Source organism: Callospermophilus lateralis, chromosome 6, assembly GCF_048772815.1.
Source record: "Callospermophilus lateralis isolate mCalLat2 chromosome 6, mCalLat2.hap1, whole genome shotgun sequence".
In the NCBI taxonomy this organism is placed as follows: domain Eukaryota; kingdom Metazoa; phylum Chordata; class Mammalia; order Rodentia; family Sciuridae; genus Callospermophilus; species Callospermophilus lateralis.
In genome coordinates, this window is record NC_135310.1 from 128,990,703 (window position 1) to 129,010,400 (window position 19,698).

The 19,698-nt window shown below is 35.8% G+C and overlaps 1 protein-coding gene and 1 pseudogene across 1 annotated transcript; both read right to left on the reverse strand.

Annotated features, from left to right (window-relative positions):
• Window positions 1–283: 283 nt before the first annotated feature.
• Window positions 284–1,210, reverse strand: Or12d2 (olfactory receptor family 12 subfamily D member 2). Its single transcript, XM_076859563.1, has one exon. It carries the CDS (start codon window positions 1,208–1,210, stop codon window positions 284–286), a length of 927 nt encoding a protein of 308 aa, XP_076715678.1.
• A 3,438-nt stretch (window positions 1,211–4,648) lies between these two features.
• LOC143402080 (large ribosomal subunit protein uL18-like) lies at window positions 4,649–11,950 on the reverse strand (annotated as a pseudogene).
• Window positions 11,951–19,698: the final 7,748 nt, after the last annotated feature.

The window sequence follows — 19,698 nt, forward strand, 5'->3', positions numbered from 1 at the left end:
GAGAAAATGTACCAAATTAATTTTATCAACAGATATCCCATCAAATATTCAGCATTAAGATTATATGACTAATATCCCATTTGTTTAAATCTCCCCTATGCTAGCTGGAATGCATTTTAAAATACAATTAGACCATATTTTCTCTTTACCCAGTTATACATATTTTAACATATCCTGTTATACATATTTTAAATAATTTGAGAAAATATATTTTCACATTTCAACTTCCTTATTGTCTGGTTGGTTATGTATATTTCAGGAGAGGTCACTAGATTTCTTCAAGTCAGAACCTCCTTCTGATTGCCCTATTCAAGGCACCCTTCACTTCTTTGTTCCTCAAAGTATAGATCAATGGATTTAGTGCAGGAGTGACTACAGTGTACATGATGGCAATGAGCCAGTCCATGTCCATGGAGCTCCCTGAGGTAGGGCGAATGTAGGTAAAGATAACAGGAGCATAGAAAAGAATAAACACCGTGAAGTGAGAGGCACAGGTGGACAGTGCTCTATGAAGCATGCTGCAGGACTGGGTCTTGAGGAAGAGGTAGGTGATAATGTAGAAATAGGAGAGAAGGGTCAGAAAGAAGGGACCTATGGCAAGGGTCCCCGTGACAGTGTTGAGCAGCCTCTGGTTGAGCTCAGTATTCCCACAGGCCAACTCCAGCAATGGCTTAACATCACAGAAGAAGTGATGGATGTGGTTGGGACCACAGAAGTTCAAGCGAGATGTCATTATAGAGTGCAGCAGGGCATGGAAAAATCCAATGGCCCAGATGGTGATAGCCATTTGGGTGCAGAGCTGGGGATTCATGATGACAGTGTAATGAAGTGGTTTGCAGATAGCCACAAAGCGGTCAAATGCCATTACTGCCAGCAACAGGGACTCTGTGCTACCCAGGAAGTGGAAGAAATGAAGTTGGCTTATGCATCCCATGAAAGATATTGCTTTGTGTGTAGAGAAGAAGTTCTCCAGCATCTTTGGCAGTGTTACGGTGGAGTAGCAGATATCTAGACATGACATGTTTCCCAGGAAGAAATACATAGGTGAGTGGAGTCTGGGATCAGAGATGACAATCATCAGGATGGCTCCATTCCCAGCCACATTCACAAGGTAGATGGTGAGGAGAACAACAAAAAGAAAAGGCTTCAATTCTTGAATGTCTGTCAATCCCAGAAGAAGAAATTCAGTGACTAAAGTTTGATTCAGCATCACTTAAAAGGAAAAGAAAAGACAGAGTAATTTATGGAAGTCTATCTCTAATGAGAATCAGTCTTTCTAGCCCAGGATTTTCTTGCCAAGACAAAAATTAGCTGTTTTACATAACAACTGCCTTAGATTGTGTAGTTTTTGGCCATCAGACTATCAAATATTAAAGGTGAATATTCATTTGAACTGTGGCACAACCAGTTTTTAAACTTATTACATTTGTCATTGATTTTGTTTTTCTCTTAGGGATTCAAGACAGGTTTTTAGCCTACCATCTTCTCTGGCTGTGAACATCTACATTCTGATTCAACTCTCCTTTCATCTTCTAAGTATCACTAACAAGGAGCAATTTTTAAAGTATTTCACCAGGCTGATATCTCTGGAGTAGTCAGAATACACCTGGAGGATGTGAACTTGAGAAAAATAGATAAAGATGAACTCGTTATAACCATAAAGACTTTAAAGACTTTTCTTATTTAAAGAAGGAAAGATGTTTAACAAATTATAGTTGCACTTATTCATCTGAGTGTAATCAGGGTTAGAGACATCCTCTCTGAGATCTCTTTCTGACCCTCATCTTTGGAAACATCAAGGAACCCTATTGGAATAGGAAATATGACCACATACATGAAGCTGTATCACTAATACAACTGCTGATAGGTTTAGTATTTTCCTATTATCTGAGCCATTAAATATTTTCAAAATACAATCCCAAATTACTTATTTCATGATAAATTTGGCATTATTATACTTCTATTCTTTGGTTGCCTTAAGACTTTAAAAAAATCCTTTCCTAGGTTCTTGAATCTCTGTATAAGAAAAATTGTTCCTCTGATGGAGTCAAGAATTCATCGTTTGTTTACCAATACTGTCCTCTTCTCAAAATGTCCATGACTTCAATACCCTTGAATTTCTGTCTTATTTTCTCCTAAAGTTCTATTTTCTATTTTCTCCTAAATGCTATTTTCTCCTAAAGTCCCATTTTCTCCTAAAGAAGGGCAACCTTTTTTTAGTGAATTTGAAGAATTGAAAAAATAGTCTTTATTTTTTCACTGCATGTAAACTCTGAGGAATTGCAACTAAGCTAATTGTAAGAAGGTTTAATATCTGACCAAAATTGCACAGTTTACTTAAAGGCAGAAAACTATTTGAATGGTTATTTTCTCCATTATTTGCAAAGTACCTGCAGTTATCTGTCTCCTTGAGATACATGAGCAAAAGTAGCCAAATTGTGTGAAATAACTTTCTCTTTGTTCTTTTCATTTAAAGATTTAGTGGATTAGCTCTTGAGTAGTAGAAGGAAAGAAGCAAACATTCATGGGAAATGTAGAAATGGGAGGCATTGAGAGGATTATAAGAACTATAGGGAAGTTTAACAGAGCTGCTGGCATTTGGGTACTTCCTACAAAAGGGTTTCATTGAAGGTTTCAAAAATCATTGATGGGAGAAGAAAATAATTTTATGACTAAACAAAATTAACAAACATGGGAAAACCTGCAAGAGAGTACTGGGATTCTAAGCTTTATAGCTGGAAGACATTTTAAGAAAGGAGGAAACCAGTTCTATGTACTGAGCACTGGGTTTTAGTAATAGCAAGCAGATCAGTCAAAACAAGTTTGTATTCTGTTTCATTCTCTTACCTGGTTTAATGTTCAGAAGCACAGCTAAGAAAGTTTTTCAGGTTTATATTCCCAGCAATTATAAAAGTTGAAAAGTATTTGAAATGATAGTTCATATTGTGATTGTGGCATAAGCTCTTCACCTTCAGAAATCTCTCTCTCTCTCTCTCTCTCTCTCTCTCTCTCTGTCTTTCAGAAATTCTGCTGGTACTTTAATGAGACACAGCTCTCTAGACATAAATGTCCTGAGAGAGCATGTCCCCTGGTGATGAGCAGGAATGTTCTAATAAACAGGAGACCGTTGCTCCATACCAACAATTTGAGGGAGCAGCCTTAGAGAATTGTATATATTTTTTTCAATCTTTCTATTTTCTTTCCTTAGGATTATTTCTTAGTTTCAGAACCAGGCACAGCAAGGTCTTAAGGGCCTAATATGTTTTCATGAAGTTCCTTTCATTTTCTCAGAAAAAAGTATGCATTTTTTTTCTTATCTTGGTAACTTCCCTGGAAAATATTCTGGTTCATACATTGGAAAGAAATTAGCAATAAAAATTAAGGAACTGTTGGCAGTTGTGCCCATTTGATTGGTACAGAAAGGTGATTACATCTAATATTCTACTCATTTATTATTGTGGTTTTATGGATAGCAAAGAAAGAGGAATGGAAAGAGGTGATTTGATTTTGCTCTTCCTAAATCTGACTCTTCACTGTTGGTGACAACACTAAATTCTTTTTTCTTTTTCCAAAAAGTGTATTTGTCTCATGGGGAATAAATCCTGGTCTTTTCAATGTGAATTCTTCACTACTTATGACATCTTTTAGGTTAAAAACTCAGGCACCTCTCTGAATTATCCAAAGGATAAATCTATGTTTGATCTTCCATTTATCCAAAGATTCTACTGTTTTCCCTGCCATGTACTTTGTTCATCTTTTTATTGAGTTTTTATTCTTGTTTCTTATAGGAGTTTATTACATATTCATCACATTAACCATTCATTATTTTAAAATTACAAGTGTAAAGCAGATAAATAACATGTATTTTGTGCTCAATAAAGTTATTGTTGTGAGTTCTTTAGATGCATTTGCTTATTAAATTCTCAAAAACATCCTGTGGAAGAAGTATTCAAATAATTTCTCTTTTACCATAAGAAACCAAAGGTTCAAAAGACATAGGTTAATAGCCCCATTTATTGCAATAATTATGAAGCTAGTATTCCAACTGAAGTTCTTTAGTTCTAGAGACTGCAGCTATATCATCTCCATCTTTTCAAGTTGTGACAAGCTTAGTTTTATCTATGAGTTGACTAGAAATCCACAATTTTGATGAAGTTCTTGACAAGCAATTTTTCTTTAAGTTATCTTTTGGAAGTCTTGTTTACATACTCTTTCTCAAGTCAAACTGAATTTTTTTAACATTTCTTTTATAACACAGCAAGCTTTGTGGGCTTATGTGCTGTGCAGTCCCACAGGACACTGCTCTCAGAAGGGTCCTATGCTTGGTTTAGTGCTTTGTGGTCACTATCTTGAAATTCTTAACATTCCCACATTTTTATTTAGCAGTGAGTCCCATTCATATGTAACTGGTCTCATTTACTAGATATATAGTTCTATACTTGCTACCTTGGATCACAGTCTTTTAGAAGTTACATTTGCATGTGCTGTGAGTTGATCAGACAGAATTGGCTCTATATTTTGTGGCTATTTTTGCCACAGATTTTATATATATATATATATATATATATATATATATATATATAATATCTTGCCCAATAAATTTATTGTCTTTATCTGAAAAATCTTCATAGAAAAGCTATTGTTTTGTTTAGCTCTCAGCAGCCTGTTCTTGAGCTCTGGGGTAGCTTGCCTTCTTTTGAGCTACATGATCTTTCTTCTGGGAAAGAGACATTTCAGAATGGTTCCACCTCTTTTTTTTTTTTTTTTTTTTTGAGGCAAAGGGCCGAAATACACAGGCCCATTTTATTTTATTTTATTTTTTTCCCCATTTTTTAAAATTAATTTTTATTGTTGGTTATTCAAAACATTACATAGTTCTTGATATATCATATTTCACACTTTGATTTAAGTGGGATATGAACTCCCATTTTTACCCCGTATACAGATTGCAGAATCACATCAGTTGCACATCCATTGATTTACATATTGCCATACTAGTGTCTGTTGTATTCTGCTGCCTTTCCTATCCTCTACTATCCCCCCTCCCCCATCCCCTCCCCTCTTCTCTCTCTACCCCCTCTACTGTAATTCATTTCTCCCCCTTATATTTTTCCCCCTTTCCCCTCACTTCCTCTTGTATGTAATTTTGTATACCCCTGAGGGTCTCCTTCCATTTCCATGCAATTTCCCTTCTCTCTCCCTTTTCCTCCCACCTCTCATCCCTGTTTAATGTTAATCTTCTTCTCATGCTCTTCGTCCCTACTCTGTTCTTAGTTACTCTCCTTATATCAAAGAAGACATTTGGCATTTGTTTTTAAGGGATTGGCTAGCTTCACTTAGCATAATCTGCTCTAATGCCATCCATTTCCCTGCAAATTCTATGATTTTGCCATTTTTTAATGCAGAGTAATACTCCATTGTGTATAAATGCCACATTTTTTTTTATCCATTCATCTATTGAAGGGCATCTAGGTTGGTTCCACAGTCTTGCTATTGTGAATTGTGCTGCTATGAACATGGATGTAGCAGTGTCCCTATAGTGTGCTCTTTTTAGGTCTTTAGGGAATAGACCGAGTAGGAGAATAGCTGGGTCAAATGGTGGTTCCATTCCGAGCTTTCCAAGAAATCTCCATACTGCTTTCCAAATTGGCCGCGCCAATTTGCAGTCCCACCAGCAATGTACAATGAATCTTTTTCCCCACATCCTCGCCAGCACTTGTTGTTGTTTGACTTCCTAATGGCTGCCAATCTTACTGGAGTGAGATGGTATCTTAGGGTGGTTTTAATTTGCATTTCTCTGACTGCTAGAGATGGTGAGTATTTTTTCATGTACTTGTTAATTGATCGTATGTCCTCCTCTGAGAAATGTCTGTTCAGGTCCTTGGCCCATTTGTTGATTGGGTTATTTGTTATCTTATTGTCTAATTTTTTTAGTTCTTTGTATATTCTGGATATTAGGGCTCTGTCTGAAGTGTGAGGAGTAAAGATTTGTTCCCAGGACGTAGGCTCCCTATTTACCTCTCTTATTGTTTCTTTTGCTGAGAAAAAACTTTTTAGTTTGAGTAAGTCCCATTTGTTGATTCTAGTTATTAACTCTTGTGCTATGGGTGTCCTATTGAGGAATTTGGAGCCCGACCCACAGTATGTAGATCATAGCCAACTTTTTCTTCTATCAGACGCCATGTCTCTGATTTGATATCCAGTTCCTTGATCCACTTTGAGTTAACTTTTGTGCATGGCGAGAGAAAGGGGTTCAGTTTCATTTTGTTGCATATGGATTTCCAGTTTTCCTAGCACCATTTGTTGAAGATGTTATCCTTCCTCCATTGCATGCTTTTAGCCCCTTTATCAAATATAAGATAGTTGTAATTTTGTGGATTGGTTTCTGTGTCCTCTATTCTGTACCATTGGTCCACCTGCCTGTTTTGGTACCAGTACCATGCTGTTTTTGTTACTATTGCTCTGTAGTATAGTTTGAAGTCTGGTATAGCTATACCGCCTGATTCACACTTCCTGCTTAGCATTGTTTTTGCTATTCTGGGTCTTTTATTTTTTCATATGAATTTCATGATTGATTTCTTTATTTCTACAAGAAATGCCATTGGGATTTTGATTGGCATTGCATTAAACCTATAGAGAACTTTTGGTAATATTGCCATTTTGATGATGTTAGTTCTACCTATCCATGAACAGGGTATATTTTTCCATCTTCTAAGATCTTCTTCTATTTCTCTCTTTAGGGTTCTGTAGTTTTCATTGTATAAGTCTTTCACCTCTTTTGTTAGGTTGATTCCCAAGTATTTTATTTTTTTTGAGGATATTTTGAATGGGGTGGTTGTCCTCATTTCCATTTCAGAGGATTTGTCGCTGATATACAGGAATGCCTTTGATTTATGCGTGTTGATTTTATAGCCTGCCACTTTGCTGAATTCATTTATTAGCTCTAATAGTTTCTTTGTAGACCCTTTTGGGTCTGCTAGGTATAGTATCATGTCATCTGCAAATAGTGATAATTTGAGTTCTTCTTTTCCTATTTTTATGCCTTTAATTTCTTTCGTCTGTCTAATTGCTCTGGCCAGTGATTCGAGAACTATGTTGAACAGAAGTGGTGAGAGAGGGCATCCCTGTCTTGTTCCAGATTTTAGAGGGAATGCCTTCAGTTTTTCTCCATTCAGAATGATGCTAGCCTGAGGCTTAGCATAGATTGCTTTTACAATATTGAGGTATGTTCCTGTTATCCCTAGTTTTTCTAGAGTTTTGAACATAAAGAGATGCTGTACTTTGTCAAATGCTTTTTCCATATCTATCGAGATGATCACATGGTTCTTATTTTTAAGCCTATTGATGAATAACATTTATTGATTTCTGTATATTGAACCAACCTTGCATCCCAGGGATAAATCTTACCTGATCATGGTGCACAATTTTTTTGATATGTTTTTGTATCCGGTTCGCCAGAATTTTATTGAGGATTTTTGCATCTAATTCATTAGAGATATTGGTCTGTAGTTTTCTTTCTTTGAAGTGTCTTTGTCTGGTTTAGGTATCAGGGTGATGTTGGCCTCATAGAATAAATTTGGAAGTTCTCCCTCTTTTTCTATTTCCTGAAATAGCTTGAAAAGTATTGGTATTAGTTCCTCTTTAAAGGTTTTGTAAAACTCTGCTGTATACCCATCCGGTCCTGGGCTTTTCTTAGTTGGTAGTCTTTTGATGGTTTCTTCTATTTCCTCAATTGATATTGGTCTGTTTAGGTTGTCAATATCCTCCTGACTCAATGTGGGCAGATCATATGACTTAAGAAATTTATTGATGCCTTCACTATCTTCTATTTTATTGGAGTATAAGGATTCAAAATAATTTCTGATAATCTTCTGTATTTCTGAAGTGTCTGTTGTAATATTGCCTTTTTAATCCTGTATGCTAGTAATTTGAGTTCTCTCTCTTCTTCTCTTCGTTAGCGTGGCTAAGGGTCTGTCGATTTTATTCATTTTTTCAAAGAACCAACTTTTAGTTTTGTCAATTTTTTCAATTGTTTCTTTTGTTTCGATTTCATTAATTTCAGCTCTGATTTTAATTATTTCTTGCCTTCTACTTCTTTTGCTGTTGTTTTGCTCTTCTTTTTCTAGGATTTTGAGATGAAGTATTAGATCATTTATTTGTTGGTTTTTTCTTTTTTTAAGGAATGAACTCCAAGCAATAAATTTTCCTCTTAGAACTGCTTTCAATGTGTCCCATAGATTCTGATATGTTGTGTCTGTGTTTTCATTTATCTCTAAGAATTTTTTAATTTCCTCCTTGATGTCTTCTATAACCCATTGATCATTCAGTAACCTATTGTTCATTCTCCAAGTGATGCATGATTTTTCCTTACTTCTTTTATCGTTGATTTTCAATTTCATTCCATTATGATCAGATAAGATGCATGATATTATCTCTACTCCTTTATATTGTCTAAGAGTTGCCCTGTGACATAATATATGATCTATTTTTGAGAAGGATCCATGTGCTGCTGAGAAAAAAGTGTAATTGCTTGATCTTGGGTGGTATATTCTATATATGTCAATTAAGTCTAGGTTATTAATTATGTTATTGAGTTCTATAGTTTCCTTATTCAACTTTTGTTTGGAAGATCTGTCCAGTGGTGAGAGAGGTGTGTTGAAGTCTCCCATGATTATTGTATGGTGGTCTATTAGACTCTTGAACTTGAGAAGAGTTTTTTTGATGAACATAGCTGCACCATTGTTTGGGGCATATATATTTATGATTGTTATGTCTTGTTGGTGTATGATTCCCTTGAGCAGTATATAGTGTCCCTCTTTATCCCTTTTGATTAACTTTGGCTTGAAATGTATTTTATTTGATATGAGTATGGACACTCCTGCTTGTTTCCGTAGTCCATGTGAGTGATATGATTTTTCCCAACCCTTCACCTTCAGTCTATGTATGTCTTTTCCTATCAAATGCGTCTCCTGAAGGCAGCATATTGTTGGATCTTGTTTTGTGATCCATTCTACTAGCCTGTGTCTCTTAATTGGTGAGTTTAAGCCATTAACATTTAGGGTTATTATTGAGATATGGGTTGTTCTTCCAGCCATATTTGTTTATTTATGTTACTAAACATGGTTTGTTTTCCTCTTTGATTATTTCCCCTCCCTTTACTGTACTACCTCCCACTGTTGGTTTTCATTAATATTTTCCATTTCCTCTTCCTGTAATATTTTGCCGAGGATGTTTTGAAGAGATGGTTTTCTAGCTGCAAATTCTTTTAACTTTTGTTTATCATGGAAGGTTTTAATTTCATCTTCCATCCTGAAGCTTAATTTCGCTGAATACACAATTCTTGGTTGGAACCCATTTTCTTTCAGTGTTTGAAATATGTTATTCCAGGATCTTCTAGCTTTCAGAGTCTGTGTTGAAAGATCAGCTGTTATCCTGATTGGTTTACCCCTAAATGTAATCTACTTCCTTTCTCTTGTAGCTTTTAAAATTCTCTCCTTATTCTGTATGTTGGGCATCTTCATTATAATGTGTCTAGGTGTGGATCTCTTATGATTTTGCACATTCGGGGTCCTGTAGGCTTCTAGGATTTGGGATTCTGTCTCATTCTTCAAGTCTGGGAAGTTTTCTCGTATTATTTCGTTGAATAGATTGCTCATTCCTTTGGTTTGGACCTCAATACCTTCCTGTATCCCAATGACTCTTAAGTTTGGTCTCTTTATGTTATTCCATATTTCTTGAATGTTCTGCTCATGGTTTCTTAACAGTTTTGCTGATCTGTCTATGTTCTTCTCCAGTTGAAATACTTTGTCTTCATTGTCTGATGTTCTATCTTCTAAGTGTTCTACTCTGCTGGTAGTATTCTCAATTGAGTTTTTAAGTTGGTTTATTGCTTCCTGCATTTCTAGGATTTCTGTTTGTTTGTTTTTTATAACCTCTATCTCCCTGTATAATTGATCTTTTGCTTCTTGGATTTGTTTATGTAATTCATTATCGAAGTGGTCGAAGTGGTCTTCCACCTCTTCTTTTTAACTTCTCTTTTGGGATTTTCTTTATAGACCAGATTCTCTCCTATATCACAATGGACTTTCTTATACATATCTTTTATCATGTCTGGGGTAACATTGTTCTTTATATACTTAGAGAATTGTTTCTTGTAAGCACCTCTATCTTCTTCCTTAGATAATGTGACATTCTGACCCATGATGTGCTTCCAATATACTTCTGCATTGAATTTCTTGCTTTCAGAATCATAAACAAGGAATTGTTTGGGATAGATAAGCCCTTCAAGGCCCCACAAATTTTATTGCCAGTTGTAGTTCTGGCAAAGCCTGAATCCAAATAGCATGGGAGGCACCAGGTTGACCATCAGTGCTTTTCACATTGTATGCATCTCCAGTCACCTCCACTTGGCCTTCATAGATCTTGTCCATGTGAAACCTATTGAGAAGCCTGTGGGCCAGCAGCAAGCCAGTATAATATGATACAGCATAATTCGTTGGACCTACTTTCACAACATATTTTGGTAGTTCATAGGCATATGCTGCACAGACTATCATATCCTCTTCTATATGGGCATTAGAAAAATGTGGCAAATGATATCTCTGTTAGTTACATGAACTATCATCCTGTGTTTGGGTGTGTTGTACTGATTTTTGTCTTGCATCACCAAGTGTTTACAAGCATGGGAGTCAGTTTTTCCCTCTCATCTTCTAAATTTCACTTGTTATCTCTTAAAGTAGGCCTTATTCTTCTTTAAGATTTTTCAATTTGTTCTTTTTAGTTATATATGACAGTAGAATGTATTTTGACATATTATACATACATGGAGTATAACTTTTCATTCTCTCAGTTGTACATGATGTGGAGTTACACTGTGTGTTTGTATATGAACATAGGAAAGTTATGCCTGATTCATTCGACTGTTTTCCCCGTTCCCATCTGCCTTCCATTTTCCTCACACACACCCCCTTCCCCATCCAATCTGGTGACCGCCCCCTCCCCCACCTGATATTCCCCACATATTCTCTCTGAGGATCTTTATATCAGAGAGAATATTCAGCCTTTGGTTTTGGGGGATTGGTTTATTTCACTTAGGATGATGATCTTCAGTTCCATTGGTTTACCAGCAAATGCCATAATTTCATTCTTCTTTATGGCAGAATAATGTTCCATTGTGCCTATGTACCACATTTTTATCCATTCATCTGTTGATGGGCAATTGGGTTGGTTCCATAGCTTAGCTATTATGAATTGAGCTGCTATAAGCAATGACATAGCCGCATCATTATAGTATGCTGATTTTAAGTCCTTTGGGTGTAGACCGAGGAGTGGGATAGCTGGGTCAAATGGTGGTTCCATTCCAAGTATTCCGAGTTATCTCCATACTGGTTGCACCAATTTTCATAGTGATTGCATCAATTTGCAGTCCTACCAGCAATGTATGAGTGTACCTTTCCCCCCTCCCAAACACATTGCTATTTGTGTCCTTGATAACTGCCATTCTGACTGGAGTGAGATGAAATCTCAGTATAGTTTCTCTAATTGCTAGAGATGTTGAACATTTTTTTTATATATTTGTTTGCCAATTGTATTTTTTTCATTTCACTTTTGTGAAGTGTGTCCAGTTCTTTTGTTCATTTATTGATTGGGTTATTTGTGTGGGGGGGGTGGTACTGTTTGAGTTCTTTTTATATCATGGAGATTAATGTGTGTGTGGCAAAGATTTTCTCCCATCCTGTAGGCTCTCTCTTCACATACTTGATTGTTTCCTTTGCTGTAAAGACGTTTTTTGTTTGATACCATCCCATTTGTTGATACTTGATTTTACTTCTTATGCTTTAGTACTATTGTTGAGGAATTTGGTTCCTAAGTCAACATGATAGTGATTTGGGCCTTTAATGTAGGCCTTATTCTTGACAACTTTAACAACCTGTGGAACGGAGACCCACATCTGTGGCTTGACACAGACCTCTCACTATACAATATTCTGAGACATTCTAAAAATACATGGTCTTTTCCTAAGCTTTTAAATTATTCCCACTGTCCAAGCTGTATTTTAGTTACTAGAAATTTATTATGTTCTGGTAGAACAGATATTAGAACATATTGTAGCTTAGGTCTGATCTTTTCTTTTGTAAATGCTGTGGTAGAATATTCTGCGTATGTCTGATCCTTTTTCATTTTGAGATATTAACAGATTAGCAGACATATAATTAGCAAACATTGTCTCTAAATTTATAGGTTGCCTTTTCACTTTGTTTATTTCATTTTTGGTTTGTTTTTAGTTTGATATTTTCCTAGTTTTTTGGGAGTGGGAACTGGGGATTGAACTTAGGGGCACTCAACCACTGAGTCACATTCCCAGCCCTATTATGTATTTTATTTAGAGACAGGGTCTCACTGAGTTGCTTAGCCTATACCTGAGGCTGCCTTTATATTTGGGAACCTCCTGTCTCAACCTCCCAAGCTGCTGGGATGAGCCACTGTACCTGGCAGTCCTACTTTTTTATTTGCTTTATTGCCTATGTTTTTGCTGTCATAGTTGAAAATTTCTGACAATATTAATGTCAAGAAGATTTTCTTTCTTCTAGGAATTTTAAAGGTTTCATGCCTCCTGTTTAAATCTTCATTTCCAGTCTAATAAGTGTCCATTTTCATTCTATCACATGACTCTCCAGTTTTCCCAATATCATTTATTGAAGAGACTACTTATTTCCCCTTGTTTATTCTTGGCATCCTTGTTGAAGTTTGACTTACTGTATATATTTGCACTTATTTCTTTAGGGAATCAGGGATTGAACTCAGGGACGCTAGATCTCCAGACCTATTTTTGTATTTTATTTGGAGACAGGGTCTCCAAATTGCTTAGTTCTCACTTTTGCTGTGGCTGACTTTGAACTCACAATCCTCCTGCCTCAGCTTCTTGAACTGCTGGGATTACAGGTGTGTGCCACCATGCCTGGCTGCACTTATAATTTATTCAAAATATCAACTCTTAGATTTGTTGATTTTATCCTGTGTTTTTCTTTTTTTCTATTTGATTTATTTTTACTCACTTTTTATTATTTTGGCAATTGGCAGAAATAATAGCTGTTCTTTTTCTAGTTTTTTGAACTCTAAAGTTAGATCATTTAATATCTTTTTATATTTTTTACTTTAGACTTTATTTTCAATTGACAAATAAAAATTGTGCATATTTATGTTGAACAACAAGATGTTTTCAAATAAGTGTACATAATGGGTGGCTTAATTCAACTAATTAACATTTATTTATTTATTAATTTTTGTGGTGAGATCACTTTGAATCTCCATTTAGTGTTATTAACTATAGTCTCCATATTGAACTATAGAACTCTTGAACTTATTCTTCCTACTTGAAATTTGGCATTTCCCCAGTCACCTCCCAGGTAAGCATGTGCTATGTTTCCAAATATAAGTATGATCATTCAGTATTTGCCTTTTGTGCCTAGTTTATTTCACTTCACATAGCATCTTCTATATTCAGCCATGTTGTCATAATTAAGAATTTAAAAAAAATTTTAAGGTGAGTGGTATTCTATTGTGTATATATATATGCTATATTTTCTTAGGCATTCATCTACTGATAAATTTAGGTTGATTTCGTTTCTTGGTTATTGTGAACTCATCAATGAACATGTGAGTGTAGATATATCTCTTTGAAATAAATTTTGTTTCCTTTGGGCATATACTTATTAGTCGAATTGCAGGATTGAATGGTAGTCTTAGTTTTGATTTTTGAAGAACCTTCACACTATTTTCTATAGTGGCTATTCTGATTTACATTCCCACTAATAGTGTACAAGGTTTCCTCTTTCTCACCATACTTTCCAATATTTTAATTTTTCTTCTTTTAGATAATAGCAGTTCTAACATTCTAAGTATGGAGTGATACCTAACATTCTAATTATGGAGTAATATCTCATTGTGGTTTCAAGTTGCATTTTTGTTATGATTAGTGACATTGAACAATTTTGTCTTTGAGAAATGTCTATTCTGGTACTTTGATACTTTTTAAAGAAAATTATTTATTTTCTTACTATTGTGTTTTTTCTATGTTTTAGATATTAACATTTTATCAAATGTTTAGACATTTCCCCCTGTTATATTGTTATTCTCTTCACTCTGCTTATTGCTTTCTTTGCTGTGCATAACTTTTTAGTTTGATGTAGTTTCTTTTTTGAGTTAGTTCTATTTATTTATTTTTATTTTTTTATTGGTTGTTCAAAACATTACAAAGCTCTTGACATATCATATTTTATACATTTGATTCAAGTGGGTTATGAACTCCCATTTTTACCCCGTATAAAGATTGCAGAATCACATCGGTTACACATCCACGTTTTTACATATTGCCATAGATATAGTTTCACTTGTATTTTTATTTTTTGTTTTTGTTGCCTGTGCCTTTCAGGGCCATATTATAAAAAAACATTGCCTAAATCAGTATCATTTAGCTTCCTCCTTTCTTCTAATTATTTTATAGGTTCATGTCTTACTTTAAAGTTCCCAATCATTTCAGTTCATTTTCATATACATGGTGAGAAAAAAGTTTATTTTCTTTGTTCTGCTTGACTACTTTTAGTTTTTTCCCACATCATTTATTGATGAGACCATTCTTTTTTTCCATTTTGTGTTCTTGGCATCTTTGTCAAAAATCAAGTGATTGAAAATGTATGGATTTGTTTTTGGATTCTCCATTCCACCCCTTTGGTCTATGTGTCAGTTTTAATTCTAGAATCATGATATTTTGAAAATGTATTTTGCTTTCACAGATTAACAACAAAGAGAAATTTTGTTTCTGGGTGAATCATAACTCAGGTTTCACTCATTCTTCTTTTTTATAACACATTTATTTTATTTATTTTTTTGTGGTGCTGAAGATTAAACCCACAGCCTCATGCATACTAGATGGGCACTCTATGGCTAAGCCACAACCCCAGCCCATCACTCATTTTTAATGAATCTTTGAACTAACTTTGATGCTGCAAAGAGTTAAGTATTAAGTGACAGCAAATCTGTATATACAGCATTATTTTGGTGACATGAAGTCTTTATTTTGAACCATTTCTTAAAAGAGTTGATGAATTTCCAATTCTCTCTCTTCTTTTATGTTCAATATCAGAGTCTATTTCTTCCTCCACTATTCTCTCTTTTCCAGAAAATTCTGTTTGGACAAATCTTTTAAGCATAAAAATTGTATATATTTTTTTGAATCCAGGGCTGATCTACCATGAGCAACATCCATAGCCCTTTTAATTTTTTTGAAAATTTATTTTTTATTTTTTGGTACTGGGGATTTAACCCAGAGGTGCTTTACCAACAAGTCACATTCAAAAGTTTCCTCCACCCCCACTTTCCTTTTTGAGAAAAAGGAAAAGAAAGGTTTATTGTTTTGGTAGCAAAAGAAGCACAGAGGATTCCAGCACAGAGGCTGTGGTTCTGCCCATCTAGGGGAACAGGAGGTTTTTAGATAGGCCTCATTCCATGTGTTTTCTGTCTGGAGTTGTAATTTTCTTGTTAATTTAGGAGATTTTAATTTCTGGGATCTTTGGTGCCATCTTCAAAGTCTGAATTACTTAATTCCTGTGGTGGGTGTGTGCTCGAGGACAGATAAATCTGCCTAGGATGGGAAGAAAGATTATCATGTTTCCCCTGATATTAGGGAGGGGGAGAGATTAGGGAGGAGTAGGGAGAGAGGAAGAGAAAGAAACATGTCCTTTAAAAAATAAGTTTCAGTAGCAGAACAGCAATGGTTAATTCAAACCATAAAGTGGACCACTGTCCCATTTCCTCATTGTCAATTTCTACATTCCATTTCTATGGAAAATTGTTGACAACATCTCCAAGCTGCTTCCTGTTGAGAGAGGTTGAAGTTGTGCGGGAAGTGAACAGAAATCCTTATTCACTTTCAGGTTGGGTGTGGTCAGTTAAGGATATTTAACATCAGGGCTGTCCAGAGGTCCATGGTGACAGTTGGTGAGTAACTTGACAAGGCATGTTTAAGGCAGCGATCATGTTAAGACAACCATATCAAGACATGAAAACATTACTTTTTTTGTAAACAAGTAGTACAAAAGCAATTAGTATTTTAGTCTCTGAAAATCATGAATACAGTCACCCATGATCATTATCAGTGAAAAACAGATTAGTTTTATCTGTTTAAGAGGTTAAGAAGGTTTGGAGGTCTATGAGATCAGGCTAAAATTAACTCAAGACAAACTTGTGATTCTAGAGTCCTTTGTGATCATTATCATTAGGCACTCCCACACAATAATCCTTCCTTTATAGCCTCCAGCTTTCCTTACTTTTGGTAGGACTGACTCAAGTGTACATCTTAAGTTACATTAAAAAATGTCTTTCATTTTAAATGTCCCTGTAGAATCTCCTGCCACGTGTTTGAGACAAATCTGGTTAAAACTGACCTTGTTCCTATTTATTCTTAAGAGTCAGCTGAGATTCCTCAGAGATCACTCTTGGGGACCTGTGGGAAGCCTTTTGGTTCCTTTCCTTTCTCAGTGGTGCCACCTGCCAGTATGGATCAGTGTGTTGTTGGCTATACATGGCTTATCTTGGAAGCATGAGAGATATTTACCTCTTTGCAGAATGTGCACTGGTTGGCTTCCTGTTCTCTAGGGTTTTCTTGATTTCCCCAGTCAGCAGATCAGGTGATTCACTGGAGTTGCAGGGCCCTTAGAGGCGACCCATTGTTCTCTGGGTCCTGTCTGACCTTAGAGAACAAGGGCCAACATATTGGCTCCTTTTTCCTTGGCCCTTTTACTTCCTTGACTTTGGTCTTCCAGTTTTTGGTTTTAAATATCCAGCAAGCCAGTTTTAGTCTTAATGTAAGAGTAATGGGTTATAACTTCAATATCTATCATTTTACAGTTATCCCTTCCATTTAACTGGAGTAAATATTGTACTGGAAGTCAGCATTATATCTTATCTATCCTACAGGTGTTGGTTTATTGTATCTGTGATAGTAGAAGCAAATGTGACTCCATTTTGTTTTATGACTTCATCCTGTAAAACAACCATGCCAAGTAGAAGGGTCATAACCAGGGCAAAATGTTCTTTTCCTTTTACTATAGAAACCTTTAAGAACACAGAACTATCTAATGGGAAATTGTTTCTGTAACTAGGGTAACAGGGCTCTGTTTCTGTAACTGAGGTGATTGGGCTAACTGTGATTGGCTAAGCATCCCTCCACTTGACTGCACTCTCCTGTTTCTGTAAACCTGGCTTGCTTGCATTGGCTAGACCCCCCGAATATCCCTTTTGTGGTTTTCAGGCTTATAAGGAGGGCCCTTGCAATTGTTCAGGATGATCAGGGGAACAGCTTTAAGTTCTGGTCAGCCACCACCTGTGTGCTTCAATAAAGGCTTGATTTGATTATACGTGAGTGTCTGGAAGTCAGTTTATGAAACGCCGGGACAAAGTTTTAACTATAACATATCAAATCAATTCAGGTTATTCTGTTAGAAGTAGTACTTCTATAAAACACTATCAGACAACAGTTATAAAGTTTTACAAAGAAAAAAAACCCACTAATGTCTATTTAGCCTTTACAAAGACTCATATATTTAACACTCAATTATATACAACTTTTACTTTTTTTTTTGGTACCAGGGGCACTTGGTCACTGAGCCACATCCCCAGCCCTATTTTGTATTTTATTTAGTGACATGGTCTCATGGAGATGCTTAGTGCCTCATTTTTGCTGAGACTGGCTTTGAACTTGTGATCCTCCTGTCTCAGCCTCCCAAGCCGCTGGAATTACAAGCATGTGCTACTGCACCTGGCAAGATTTACTTTTTTTTTCTTTCTTTTTTTAAAATATTTTTTTGATTGTACATGGACACAATACTTTATTTATTTATTTATTTATTTATTTGTATGTGGTGTTGAGGATCAAACTCGGTGCTAAGCTAAGTGCTCTTCCACTGAGACCCAGCCCCAGTCCCAAGTTTTACTGCTTTTAAAACACTTTTACAAGCCTAAATACCTTTTACAATTTACCTAAACCTTTACATAAATTTTCTATTATATCCCCTGTTTACTTTGAGATCACAGTAATCTTTATAACAAAAAATTTATCTTTTGAAAACAACTTTAAAAAAGCTTAATTCTAGCCTGTTTTATTTCTGAATCTGATCTTTGCCCCCTGATAAAATATCATTCTACAAAGTTCTCATGTATTATTTCCTGAGTCTAGCTGAACATCAGTTAACATAATACAACATTAAATCTGAAACAGCCAGAGAGGTTAAGAGAGCTCTTAACTTCCCTTTTGTGGAAAAGGTGGCAGAATGTTTTCATGTTACCCATTGTCAATCTTTGAACAAATCAGGCTCTACTTATTACCTTCCAAAAATACATTTAAACTTTCATCCCAGTGCAAACACTAACACAAGTTTTATATATAACTTATTGATAACAGGTTTTCTTTATTTAGTTAAAAAACCTTAAATGACCAAAAGAAAAAGAAAGAGAAAAAAAATTAGCAGCCACATTTGTTATTGCTATATAAATCTGAAGGAGACTATTGTTACAGACAATTTTATATTGAAAAACACCAACTTGGAAAAGTGTTCTATTAAGCTTTACATTTAACTAAGTTTAAATTTTAAAGTAAAATTTAGAATCCATAGGGTATGGTAACCATAATCACAGGTCTACATGGGTGAGCAGTATTAGCAAAAATCAAAGAATAGCCTTGAATCTCTTGTACATTTAGAAAACAGTGTTAACGAACAGAAATAGACTTAGTCAAGGCCAACAGAAATAAGACAGAGCCCTTATTTATTTATATGTAAATATATATGTATTTATTTATATCTGTTGGCAGAGGCTGCTGTGAAAACAGGGGTTGACTGTAGTTTCTGTTTTATTCTTTTTTTGATGTAGTTGTTCATCCTGCCAGGATCCACATGCAGTTAGTTTGATGGGATACTGTCATAACCAGAATTGCTCTCCTCCAATGACAGATATTCCCTGGCCAAATAAAGGGTCCTGTCAGATCTTAAAAGTGGAGACTATTCCTGTCCCCAGGTCATAAACCTAACAGTGCTGGAACTTACTGCCATGTCCTTTGTGGTCAGTAGCCTCCACTCTCCTGTGTGCAAAAGGGGTTGGAAGGGTAGAGGCCAAGTTCACTTTGCCCTCTGCAACTTTTTTTCAGGCCAGGCAGCTTTCCTGGGATTTTTTCCCAGCCCTGGGCTGGTGTCCTCTTGTCCTTGCACATCAGAGGCAATGCCTTTTTGTGCCTTCAACTTAATGCCTTAAGACTCCTTATCATGCAACTTCACAAATACCTGTAATGGAGAATCTCTTCCATATACTTTACCTCTGGTAGACCAAGTCCAAATGTAAGATTGTATAATAATCCAGAAAACCATTCAAAGTCACATCTTTCTCTTAGATAGGAGTATGAGGAAGAGATAGGAGGGCTTAGGGAGCCAGGGCAAGGTAGTGAGTGAGGAGGTTAGGGGCAGGACCAGAACAAAGGTGCATGGAGAGGGTCTTATGAGGTCAACTTCCTGCTTTAGAAAAGTGCTGGTGGACACAAGCAGGGGACCTAATCAGACAGATACTTTTTGTACTCATGTTCCTCAACTGGGGATCCAATAGAAAAGCTAAAACAGATATGTGGACAGAGGAGGCACCCAATCAATAACAGTG

Coding starts and splice junctions, on each gene's coding strand:
- Or12d2 (XM_076859563.1), bottom strand. CDS start 1,210: ATGCTGAATCAAACTTTAGTCACTGAATTTCTTCTTCTGGGATTGACA.